This window comes from Mytilus edulis, chromosome 14 (genome assembly GCF_963676685.1).
Source record: "Mytilus edulis chromosome 14, xbMytEdul2.2, whole genome shotgun sequence".
NCBI lineage: Eukaryota > Metazoa > Mollusca > Bivalvia > Mytilida > Mytilidae > Mytilus > Mytilus edulis.
In genome coordinates, this window is record NC_092357.1 from 22266505 (window position 1) to 22280896 (window position 14392).

A 14392-nucleotide genomic window follows, 5' to 3' on the forward strand; every position below is an offset into this window, starting at 1 on the left:
ATTTCAATATATTGCATCCAGATAACAAAATAATTCTGATTATCAATGTAATTATGATTTAGTGCTTCAGGAAAACCAACTTCACTTGAAATAATCTATCAAAATACTAGTAGTTCAGAAAAGTAATTTGTGTCATATGAATACAAAAAGTTTAGGAAACTGCTGAAAATTATAAAAGAGGGACGAAAGATACGAAAGGGACAGTCAAACTCATCAATCTAGAACAAACTGACCACGCCATGGCTAAAAATGAAAAAGACAAACAAACAACAGTTCACATGACACAACATAGATAACTTAAGAATAAACAACACGAACCCCATAAAAAAAATAGGGGTGATCTCAGGTGCTCTGCTTTGATTGAATTTTCGTTGTAGGTCGTTTGCGTTTGATAACAGGTTCCGCTCAGAATAGAGGACGACTGGAAATTAATTATAGAGGTGAATGGGGAACAATATGTTCTACTGCGTTTGGTCATGTTGATGCAGCAGTAGCCTGTAGACAGCTCGGATATTGGTGTGTATGACATTAAAAGCAGAATCACAAACATGACAAATGTATAATTGAAATTAAATCGGTTAAATCAACCTATTTTAAACTAAATTGATTAGGAGTTTAACAGGTTTGACATAGTTCTTTGAAAATGAAAGACTGCTTTTGCTCGGAAAAGATACGATGTTATAAATTCCTATGTGTACAGATAACATTGGGATTGACAACTGTTAATTATAAAACATTAGAATAGTTTGACCCGATGTATTGATCATTAGAAGGGAATGCCACCGTTTATTAATGAATTATCGTATGCTTAAAAATTTATTTCTACATCACTTGAATTTTTCAATCACCCGAAACCTTTTGAATGTTTTGATTAATAGCTTCATGCATAAATAACTGCACATTTACCTCCTATCGCAAAAATTGTCTTATTACAGAATCAAGGTTGCTTATTGTTTGAACATTTAATAGCTGTTTGGAATAAAAACAAAATTTGAAGATAGTGTTAACATGATTGGAATAGTGTAAATACTGGGTTCTTAATGCACGAAGTGTTGGATGTTAGGTGCATTTAAATATAAAAAAATGTTACTATTTTACCAGACCGTTGTATAATTAGGTTCCTCTAGACTTATATGTACCAAGTTACACTGGCACACACAAATTGAACTATTTCCTATTCATATTCTCTTTTTTTCTCATAATGTTAAACTTTGCACATTTTCCAGCAAGTGATTGGTACTTTTATAGATATGGAATAACTTAACAATACACTGATGTTATTCTGAATTGATTAACTTGAAATAAAAAAGTTACTCTCTAAATAGGTTTTTAAAAGAACCATTGTTTGACCTTTCTTCAAGTATTCAACTAAAAAAAAAATAAAAAAACTGAATATAACAAAAATCTTGGAACCAAAACTATTCAATATTTAAACCATGTGTCTTTCGTTTGTCATTAGTTCCGGAGAGGCGCTTCCCTCAAATTTGGTGGATGATGGCAATGGAACCATTTGGTTAGATGATATAAATTGCTCTGGTTCAGAACATAAATTAATCAATTGTACATACTCAATCGATACTTCACACTGTAGTCACTGGTACGATGTTGGCATCGATTGTTTTAACTGTGCAATAGGAGATGAAGGTAGGGTGTTATCTAAACATGTTAAGATAACCATTAGAAACAGTTGTTTAAAAAAATACATAGCTTTTTATACGTGTTATATGCATATGACAAAACAGTACAATGTAGAAGTGACTCAGACTTCTTCGTTGCAGAACCTATTACAAACATATTACACCAAACCTTAACTACTGTGAATTGATTTATTTTTGTTGGTACCAATTTTCGTGGATTGAAGAAAATTTGCAATTCGATGAACATGAAATATCGTGGTTTTCTTTTTCACGATATGAAATATAACAACCTTACGGCGTTAGTATTGTTGAAATGTTACTAGCTGTCGAATTCAAGTTCACCGATTTTAATCAAATTCTCATATTTGATTTTGAACAATGAAAAACGTTTAACCAAACTATTAAAAGTCTAAAAATAAACAATTAACATGGCAAGGGTATGAAAATACGTAGCTTAGTTTCGTGTGTATTGTAGTGTAGACGCAATCTAATTAACTATCAACCTCTTAAGTCATCTGATGACCATATAAGCGATGTAAACATAAATATAGATATACAATATATTAATCAAAATCGTGCTGCTTTTTCTAGGTCTATCTAATTTCATATTATAAATGAAAAATAAATGTTTATCACTGTTTTTACCTGTATAGGAAGTAAAATCACAAAAATACTGAACTTAGAGGAAAATACATTCGGAAAAGTCCATAATCACATGGCAACATAAATAACAAAACGAGTAAAAAACGAATGTCATATTCCTGACTTGGTACAGGCATTTTCAAATATAGAAAATGGTGGTTTTAACCTGGTTCTTTAGCGCTAACCCTCTCACTTTGATGACAGTCTCATCAAATTCCGTTATATTTACATTGATGCGTTAACCAAACAGACACAATGAATACAATAGTCAAAATATGAGTACATCAGTCATCATCGTATAATAATTTTAAAAGGAACAATTTAACAGAACACAAAAACATCTATTTGCAAACACATTCATTGATTTGTGTGTCTGCCGTCAGAAAATTTTATACGTCACATAGATTTGTCGTTCAATGTGCAAACAAACAATTTTAAAATTTACAATACAAATGAAAGAACTATAAAACATGTTGTTAAGATGATAAACAATATCAGTACGCAGAATCTGTACATTAAGACCATCGTGTATATTTTGTGAAGTTCATACAGAATATTTATCAACAAGGTCTTGGTACCTTCCGATGAACTTTTTTAGAAAAAAGAACGAGACGTTCTTTGACATACCCCTGGTTCATCAACTTTCTACTCAGATACTGATGATGTTTTACAAAGTCTGTGTAGGAGCAGCAAGCTCTTGAATATCGAATAAGTTGGGAAATATATATATCCCATATGCAGGTGAAGTTGGTATATTGCTATTAAAGTGGAGGAAATTTATAATTTCAAAATTAAAATCCTTTCGTTCGTCATCGATTCTGGTACTGAGATGACTGTGTAAGTCAAATTCGAGATATAAGTCTAAAAATGAGGCAGAGGAAGCCGTGCCTGTTGTTTCTTTAATCTCTAGTTCAGGGGGATATATTAATGGAACCCAATCAGAAAAGTTCGGATAGTTTATGGAAAGAACATCATCAATATATCTGAAAGTGAAATTAAATAATCTGGCTTCTTTGATCCTCTTGTTTTTGAGAAGTGTCTGTAGGAACACCGATTCATAAGAAAATAAGAAGAGGTCGGCAAGAAGAAGTTCACAGTTTGTTCCCATAGGAATGCCTACAACTTGTTGGAAAAGTCTACCTCCAAACTCAACAAATATGTTGTCGATAAGAAACTCCAGCATACTGACTACTTGTTCTTCAGTGTAGCATGTTTTACCTTTTTGTTTGTCACTATTAACGAAATATGCCTTATGAAATCCCAAAGTAATAAATTTATAGCGTATGCTACCAGTTTTATGTTTAAAGGCATTGTGGATTATTTCTTTAAGGCGATTTTTCAATTTCACATGGGGAATGGTGGTATACAGGGTTGAAAAATCAAGTTTTGATAGAACTAATTAGTAAAAGACCTAGATTTAAAATTGTTTAGAAGTTCTTTAGAATTTTTAAGAATCCACATATGGTTAATACCACTACGCGGGTAAACAGTTTCACAGTATTTCTGAAGACCCTCTTTCACTGCGGACAGAATTGTAGTCAATTTAATGGACAATTCTTTAGTGGAACATGAAGATGAGCCAGCAGTATACCGTTGTTTGTACGGATTTTTATGAAGCTTTGGTATCCAATACAAACAAGGTAAGTTCTCCGATTTGGCATTCAATGTAATGTTTATTGAAGGACTTAAGATTTGCTAAAATCTCATCCTTGTCAAATGATATGTCTTTGTATGTGGGATTACCTGATTGCTCCTTTATACCCAATTCTTTGACAAGACATTCGTAGTAATACGATTAACATACACATACAATATTATTTTAAGCTTTGTCCGCGGGAACAACAACATACTTATCATGAAGAGATGATAGACATTTCATGGCCTCTTTGTCTCTGAAAACAGACTTTGGTCGACTGTTCCCACTGTTTTACAACTTGTGAAAGCGACGTTTTATCAGAGACCTGATAGTTTTAACCCATTCTGACAAAGTGTCCAGTTCAACTTCTTCTCGCTTAGCCAATGCTCTGGCGCAGTCCTCAATGGAACCCATAATTATTTTGAAGTTATGGTTCCAATTGATGTGTTGGGGTTCTCTAAACTTAGGACCATGAGAAATCACCTTTCGGAGATTTTCATGTTGAATGATGTTTTGTGGATCGAATCAGTCAATCAAATGTTTACCTTTGTTTCACTTTCTATGTTGACATTTTGTTTTTCTTTAAATAACTTTTCACACACACAATTCACTCATTATAAGTGGTTAAGTTGAGGTTCACATGAATATGGATTCAATAAGGTCGAATTATTCACTTGCAAGTGAATAATTCATAATCAATGTTTTTATTATTTAAACAAAATTGAACCATACTGGCTGTCAAAAGCGAAGTATTATTTAAGTATTTGCATTTCATTATTGAGCTCGAGTGTGCAAACACAATTATATATCAGATTTTTTTTATATATCTCTTAGCTTGTGCCCTTTTAATAGTTACTAGTATTTTAAGGATGTACCCTTCTGACGTTTAAGTACCGTTGAAATCTCGCTCTGGAATTATTTCGAAAATATGTGATACAAGTGAAAAATATCAATAAATTTCAGAAATATAATAATCAAACATAACTCTGTGAAAAATTGTGTATTTACAATGAATAGTTTTTTAGTAATCTGGCATTATAATACCTGTATTAAAAAAAGGAAATATCCAGTGATGATGGACAACTACAGGGGAATTGCCGTCACACCTGTTGTGTCAAAGCTCTTTGAATGTACCATACTGCCATCTCTGACTCAAATCTTTAAACAATCAACTCTTCAATTTGGTTTACAAAGGGCATGTCTATGCTTATGGCTGCGCTGTTATATCTGAGGCTAGAGGAGAAGTTAAAATCTCATAATTGAACATTTGTACCTAATTACTGTTGACAGTCAGAAATCATTTGATATAGTGGATCATATTATAATGCTGGATGAGCTACATGAACACACACAAAACCATTCAATGTGGACAATAGTAAAATAAACTTATACAGTGGTCTAGTCTCAAAGGTCAAATGGAAAGGAAACATTGACAATAGCGTCCAAATTTATCAAGACGTACGCCAGGGTGGAATCCTTTCTCCATTTCTCTACAAAGTATATGTCAACAATCTCCTTAAAGATCTTAAATCACATAGCTTAGAATTTAAAATAGGCACAACATATGTGGGCTGCTCAACATGTGAAGACAATGTAGCCTTTATTAGCAACTGTGAACAGGAACTGCAATGTATGTTCTCTGTAACTAATCACCATGCCCACCAATCTAGAGTAACCAATAATCCTTCAAAAACAAAGGCAGTCATTTTAAATAAACCTAAAATCATTAACACATCTGATCTACAATTGACCTTAGACAAAAACTATATATATATATATATATATATATATCCATCAGAAGATACTACACATCTTGGTCTAATAAGAGCAGAAATAAAAGAAAATGATGTAAACATCGAAGTACGTATCAGCATTGCAAGAAGAACGTTGTATTCCCTGATGAACACTGGTCAGCTTGGCAAAAATGCTATCAATCCGCAAAAAAACATCTCATAAAATTTATCAGAGCTACGTCATTCCACGGCTGATGTATGGCATATAGAGATTCAACCACTTAAACAGAAGCATATGGTCATCTTGTCACCCTTTCATGAGAATAAATCAGTCAATGCCCGCAAGAACAGCTACTGGAGCTGTAAATCTCATCTTAGGCGCTCTTACAATTGAGGCTAAAATCCATAAATGGCAACTTTCTTTCCTGTATAACATTTTCTCATGCAACAACTCAACAATACTGGATCTGTTATACAGACCACTAATTATGAATATGGATAATCAACAACGCTTCTTCTGTAAGGTCGCAGGTACGTTAGCTATGTCTGATTTGCCAAGCATTGATTCATTAAAGCAACAACCTTCAACAAAACTTAAATGGAAATCGTCGATAAAAATGGCTCTTCAAAAATATTGGACAAATTTTTTTGTGGAAGAAAAAGAATCTAAAACTACTTTAGTGCACCTGGATAGAACTCTTTTACAAATTGGATCAGTACACTCAGCTGTTTGGACCTGCTTATCATCAACAATATTAGATGTTAAGAAAGGAGCAGTAAAAATTCGTCTTTTAACGGGAACATACCTCGTTGAGTCAAATACACATAAATTTAGTGTTGGAACAGAGTCTTCCTGATGCAGATTATGTGGAACATCAAATGAGGACATAACACACTTTGTACTTCTCTGCCCGGTATTACATCAGCAAAGAAAAGCAGTATTCCTCATTTAAAGGCCTTAGTGATCTCTATTATTGGCACGTCAGGATGGACCGAAAGATTTAAAAATCAATTAGATATCGTTAAATTAATTATTGACAGTACGTTTATGTTGCCTGATAATAACAGTTTTACCGATTTAGACAAAATTCAGAAAATGTCAACCGATCTGTGCTATAGGTTGCATACCGAAAGATCTTGTATTCTGCAGAAATCGTGAATCCGTCCAATGAACTGTATATAAAGTTAAAACCATATATATATATTGAACATTTGTGATATGAGCTGCTTGTGCATATGTGACAAGGTAGAAGCAGGGGTGTCCCCTTTATTTTTATTGTATAAAACTTAAGTGATCTTGTCCCGTTATTATTTGGTTTTTTTTTTGTTCCCGTTTATATTTCAATCCGTGAACTTTGTATCTTAGTGTATATAATTTTAATTTACTAGAAACTTTTATGTCTGCGACAAACTTTTATTACTCATCATCTGGAAATAATTCCAATGAGAAGGTGTTCCATAATTGGAATTAAATACGTATAGAAGAAGCTAGCAGAATCCAGTTTCAAAACTTTACGATCAATCAAATAAGTCTTTTTAGCCAAAATTTTGAGAACATGGGTGAGAGATACAAAAATGATCGTACTAGAATCATGAACATCCCATATCAAAATAAATAACAAAAAAATCGAAATAATCTGCATATAATTATTGTTCTTAAAACTGAGAAAAATCACAAATTTATAAAATTGACAGCAAGGAAAATTTGACACAAAAAAGCATCAAAATATGACAAAACTTTCTAATATAATTCAGATTGGTCCACTTCATCTTTATTGCAAGTATGAAAAAAATTTAATTGTGGAACTGTGATTTTTTTCACGATAATAGCCCAAAAATAGGTAAAAATTGATGAAAAATGGAAAAATCATCCAAATTGGGTATTTCCAAAGAGTCGTAGCATAGAAAAAGTGCACAACCATATCATTTTGTCTTCACCAATTATTTTTTAACAAAAATAAGGTTAAGAAAACAAGTGTAATTCTAGAAATTGTTGGCTTCTTAGAGGAGTACATGCTTAAAAGACAAAATCATCAAACAGCCACACATCCTGGTTTTTTTTTAAATATTGAATATATTGCTTCAGCTGTATTGATTTGCAATATGTTAACGATGTATATAACATTATTTTATTACCTAAGACACTTCAACTCAAGCAACAACACTAGAAACTTCAAAGGACACAACAACAAAGTCAACAACACCATCTACACAAACAACAAACACATCACAAACAACATCAGGCGCAGCACGTGCCTCAGGTATGATATTGTTTTTTTCTTTCTTATATTTGATTGTAGAAACATATGCCAGTTTGTTATAAAAAAAGTAGATAAAACATGACAGGTGTGCATTTCTTTGGTTTGACACATGGCATTATATTGAGGGGAGGAAAATAACTCTTAATTCGAAGTTTCAGAAAGATATGCATCCACTGTACTTAACGAGTTCAAAACAGTGTGGTTAGTTTTAAGTAACATACACAATGGATATTCGGACATTATTCATATTTGTTGTTCATCAAATTTTTTTTTAAAGATAATGAACTAGTAATACATTTATTGATGCCCCGGTATCTCTTGCCAGAGTCATCAATCAATCAGTAGATCTTAAAAGTCATGAGTAACAATATTTTTGCATCTATTAATATGGTTATATCTGAATAGAAAAATACACTTAAGAATAATAGACAGCAACACAACAACAAGTTGTCAAAACATAAAGTTTCAAAGAGGTTACTATTTATCGCTGTACCGTCATCGGAACTCTTATGTATATAATATTCATTTAAACATGTAGTTTTGTGATGTTAATAACACATTTAGACAAATATTCCAGAATTTATGGCATTCGGAGAACCAACTGCTGATTCACGACTTTACGGAGATGACGTGTCAACTAATAACTTAGGATGTTTCACATCAATTCCTTTCTTAGGTGACAGTTACAAATACTTGACAGTAAGTTTATACTCTTCTACACATTTCATATCATTTGCAGCTCAGCAAACATTCGTTCATGTATTTTTTAATCGTGACTGTTCCTTTTTATTCACTAGTTGTTTCAATGTTTTCTTATCTAGACGATACAGGTTATTCCACTTGCGAGAGGATAGGAGGATGTCATCTTGAAATTCCAGAAAATGAAACGCTGAATTTAAAATGCCTGATAAAATAAAGCCTACTTTTCCCAATTTCGAAATATTAATCACAAATTCATAATTTCTAAGCATAACACAATATGAGTTTAAGTCCTAAACACCCTCAAAATTAAAGATGTAATTCCTCAGTCACGAAAAAGATAAATATTTTCATCTAGCTCTAGGGTTTTTCAAACAAATACTTGTTCGCTACACGGACGTTATACATACGTTATAAGCACGTTGGAAAACGGTACAGATAATTTTGACACACGTTTAGGGCACGTTGTATAGGCCCCAAGATTGTTCGACTTTTACTTGGACTTTTGCTAGAACATATGCGGGGCGTGTTTGTGACATGTGCCTGGCGTTGTTACAGCGCTCCGTGGACGTATAAAACGCACCCATGGCGTATCAGAAAACGTATTCTGACATTCATTAACACGTCCTTTGATATTAAAATAGGGGCATATGTCCATGAATTTACAAGATCATGTATCCAGAAGTAGTATACACAATAAAATTAACAAGGAAGAAGGGGAATACTTTTTTGTCAAAAGAGACAATAACGTGACCAAGAGCATATATATAACAAACGAAGGCAACTTATGGGTATTGAATGCAGCGCGAAAATCATTCACCCGGAGATGAGGATCAGAGGGACTCTTAATAAAAAAATGTACTTGTTCAGTGAAACATCCCACAATTGCATGTCTAAGATGCGCCAAAAGCATGGCTAGTCGTCCATTGTACGACCAAGATGCGTCTCATATACATTCAATGGAAGTTTTTCCTGCGTAGCGTCCATCTTCTCCATGTTTGACAAACACCAGACAAACGCCAACATACAGTACATAAACGCCCGATAAAAGTGCGCTTCTCGTTCGCCCTAAATACGGATAAAGCTCATTGTATACACGATACAGACATGATTGACAAGTTAAATGTGTCCATAATTACTAGCATATCGGTAGCGTACATGTTTTTTCCACGACCGGCGTTCGTCGGTGGTATACGCTGAAGTGTGACGCCAGTTTTAGGATGTTCTTGTCCCAGACATAGATTATCTTTACGGTATTTGGCACAACTTTTTGGAGTATTTGGTCCTCAATGCTCTTCAATTTTATTCTTGTTTAGACTTCCTGACCTTATGTGAGCGTCATTGATGAGTCGTTTGTAGACGAAAAACCAGTCGGGTATGTCAAATTATAAGCACTGTTACCATTGATAACTATCATCAATCATACCTGTTGCTATAAAGTTGTTACAATCTGCATATTTCACTTTTTTGTACATTTCATTCACAGTTTTCCTCCAATGGTCTGGCATGCATGGGATGCAGATATACTTCCTATGTTCCAAGAGAATTGAGCGTGGTTTCAGATCGAGATATACTAGCTGCATTATGGACAGATTTGGTTGTATATAAATCAACTGAGAAGATGTATTATCATCTCTATAGTGACGATGATGATTTTGGAAATAGAACCCTGATTGAAACAGTGTTGAATAAAGTCTCTTCTAATGTCAATTATTACTCTAAAAAAGGTGACTTTTCGGCGTCTTGTGTGTATATTGCGACATGGGAAAATGCAAGGCTATATGGTGATGTAGTAAGTACACATAGTAAGATTTTATGTACAATTATTTGCTTTTACTAAGATTGATACAATGATTTATTAACCACAGAGACATGATATTCACTGAGGCCAATAACTAAGGGGGATATCATATGCATGCCTCTCTTTGATTGGTGTATCATTGAAAATACTATATTGGTTTATACCTATCTCCTATTTCTAGTACATGTTTTTTTTTCAAAATTTTTAATTGCTCCTTGTTTTTTATACTGAATATTTTATCTGCTTTGGCACATGCTGATTTTGATACCAATAGGTAAAAATGTGTATTCAAATTCACTAAAAATAAACACTAAAAAAGAGAAAAAAAAAAGAAAAGGGTAAATTTACAAGATTTCATACCTATAGAATTTGCCTGAAATAACTATTTAGGTTCATGTTATATATCTATATTATATACCCTCTCATGATTTATCTTATGGTGAATATATTGTGAAAACAGTATACCCTATGTTTTTAGCTATTAGGAGAAAGGACATTTTTATTATTTCGTTCGTCAGTCTGTCTGTCCCGCTTCAGGTTAAAATATTTGGTCAATGTAGTTTTTGATTAAGTTGAAGTCCAATACATTAGAAACTTAGTACATATGTTCAACTAAACTTTTTATATATATAAACGACGCGTGGAGCAGGATCTTCCAGAGCACCTGAGACCATCCCATTTTTTGACGGGATGCGTGTTGCTAATTCATAGTTTCTATGTTGTGTCTTGTGTTCTGTTATTTTTGTGTTTGTCATTTTCCTTTTTAGCCATGACGTTGTCCGTTTATATTCGATCTATGAGTTTGATTATCCCTCTGGTATCTTTATATCCTCTTTTAGACATTAAGTATTAGGTCCTGAGATCTACTACGAAAATTGTTTTATACCAAGTTAAAATGATAAATGATACCTTTATACCCATAATGCTGATAGTAGCTGTATATAAATATTGTCATTCAGGGGAAATATTGTGTTTAAATGAAGTTTCATATACATTTTATTACGTTCTTTTTTTCTTTTAAGGAAACTGTAACATTTCAATTTATTTTGGCAACAAATGGTGCAAAGACCTATGCTTACTCCTTGTTTAAGGATGTTAATATCCTGTCTCCACCTGGTGGTAGACAATGTGCTATGGGATATTCTGGATTAGATGGAACTTTATCAAGTATATACTCCTTCACAGAAAGTGCCTTTAACGTTAGTGAATTAAAAGGGAACACATTTGATGGTGGGTAGATATTGAAATTTTTAAGGATTAATGCCACTAAGACTAGGAAAATTGTTGCATTTGACATGTTTAATACTTGTATTTAAACGCACAAATAATGTTTAATGAATAAGCATATCTTTATTAATGATAATCCTATGTTATCTAAACAAATTCATCAGTTCCAAAAAGTTTAATGAAATGTATATATGCATATAAATATGTTTGCCTCAGTGGTTTGAAACCTAAGTTTCTTGAAGTTTTCAATATATTAAACTCAAAGAAAGATACTGAGCATCCAATGTTTTACACCAAAATAATTATTGTGTTTTATCTCAAAAAGACTGATCTGTACCTTTAGAATCATGACAGTTGAAAAGCCAAACCATTTAGGAATTTAATCATCTTAGCTGGCATATATGACATACGATAAACTCTGTATGTCTGAAGATGACAAATCAAGACATCAATTGTACTGATAAACATCTGATTGTGTGCGTAACACCATACACACCCTTTTATTAAAATAATCAATAAACTCATTGATACCAGAAATAACATTTTGTATGCTAGACCAATGTTTTGTCTTTGCATTACTCATAAAAAATAAGCAAATGAAAAAGTTAAAAGCAAAATAAAATAAAATTAGATAAAGAGCATTGAGAACCCAAAGTTTCAAAAGGTTTAGCCAAAACAGCAAACTTTAAAGTAAACTATTTTAGAGTAGAAACCATTCAAAGTTTTACAAACAGGTCACTAAAGTATGATAATGACCATGCATACACTATAAAAGTCAAAAAGTCTGAAAAGACCAGTTTTTGTCTTGATTTGCATGAACTTTTACTCGACATTCTCCAAAAGTATGACTTGTGTCTTAATTTTTCTTGACAAATTCTCATTTATATCAAATTTGTATGAAATTTACTCGACATATTCTTGACATTCTGAATATTGTCTTAAAATTTCTTGACAAATTCTTGACATTTGAATACTGTCTTGAAAATTCTCGACATATTCTAGACATTCTTATTTTTTCTCAGTATGGCTTGACATATTCTGAACATTTTGAATTGTGTCTTAAATTTACTTGACAGTTCTCAATTTTACAACCGATATTCATGATATAACTTCATTCTTAATTTCTCTTTACATAATATACTGTTGTTTTAAGTTACTTCTTACAACAATTATGAAAGTTGGGCATGTAAAATAATTTTAAATTTGGGTATCTAAATATTTTTAAAAATGCATATATGGCTATGAAATCTAATGTATAAAATAATTTAAATATGGGTGTGTTGATATAAAACAATTTAAAAGTGGGTTTTTAAAAAATACAAATTTTGATTCCTAAATCTTATTAATTAAATGATTAAAACCAATCATACTGTAGACATATTTCACTCTACATTCATAATATTCAATGTTAATATGGTAAATAATTATTATTGAAAAATGTGGTTTATATAAATAGCAAATTATGATAATATACAAATCATTCATTTAACAGAAGAAAAATTTGTGTAATGTCATCTACTGGAATATATACTAAGTATTATACATTGACAGGATGTTCCCCATAAAATTAAGGCATTCCACACCCTAGAACACGCGCAACTGATATAATAATAGAAATTACTGATTTACCTGTAAGCAGCCATACAACTTATCAGTTGACCATTCCAAAGATTAAAAGAAAATTATTATCTACTCCAGGAATAATAAAAAAAAAATTTATTCACAATGAGTGTTGAATTTTTTTTTGTCAATGATTCGATTGGTCTTATGAAATGGATCTCAAACAGACATACATAGAATAGATCTAAACATTTTATTCTTTTCAGGAAGGAAATATTTCAAACTTTTTTTTATAAAAAAATTATAAAATTCAACACTCAAATTTGAATAAAAAATGTTTTTGGGTTGTTCTAAAAATGAAAAGGGTCTGAATCAAGCTGATAAAAAAATTCGTTGACCTGTACGAAAGCCCCTACCCCTCTTGTTTTCGCCACACAAACCCAAAAGATGAATTGTGGGGTCAAAGAGACACATGGTCATATTTTAAAACCGCCTTCAAGACACCTATTTTAGTAAAGCAAATTTGACTGGCAGTTTTGCGAATGGAAAAAATCTAAATGCTGTTTGTCAGTTACTTCGACTTGTATTCCAAGTGAAAACAATTAATTTAATGTTTAATAAAAATAAATCAAATGTAAACTACATGGGGGATTAATCAGGGTATTCTAACTTAGGTGTACAAAAAGGGTATCTTACTATACCAAATTAATCCTTGATTCTTCAAAGTTTAGTTTAGCCATAAAAATAACGGGTACTAGTATATAACAGCAATAGAATGTCATAAAACGTGCAGAATAAGTCTGTACACATTTCAGGCGAAATTTATACTGTTGAGATAGTGTTAAGACATATTTTATACTGTCAACAATGTGTCAAGACATATTCAGACATTATTTAGAATGTCAAGAATATGTCAAGACAGATCGAGACAAATTTAAGACAGTCAAGAATTGGTCTTATCAGATGGTACAGGAAGTGTCGAGAAATTTTAAGACAATGTTAATACTGTCAAGACACTTGTCAAGAAAAATCAAGAACCTTTTTAGACAAATTAATACTATGTCAAGATTTTTTAAAAATTATGCAGACAAATAAAAATTGTCTAGTAAAAATTCATGCAAATTCAGACAAAAACTGGTCTTTTCAGACTTTTTGACTTTTGTAGTGATATCAATGTCTGTTTTGTCAGCTCAGAT

At 32.1% G+C, this 14392-nt stretch overlaps 1 protein-coding gene across 1 annotated transcript in view; it reads left to right on the forward strand.

The window, feature by feature from the left end:
- Nucleotides 1-14392, forward strand: part of LOC139504046 (uncharacterized) — a 108335-nt gene that overhangs the window by 76556 nt on the left and 17387 nt on the right. Inside the window, exons 36-41 of the mRNA XM_071294105.1 lie at nt 378-516; nt 1460-1686; nt 7790-7909; nt 8487-8608; nt 10095-10400; nt 11432-11639. Coding sequence (XP_071150206.1) covers nt 378-516; nt 1460-1686; nt 7790-7909; nt 8487-8608; nt 10095-10400; nt 11432-11639 — 1122 coding nt within the window. The remainder of the gene's footprint in view (nt 1-377; nt 517-1459; nt 1687-7789; nt 7910-8486; nt 8609-10094; nt 10401-11431; nt 11640-14392) is intronic.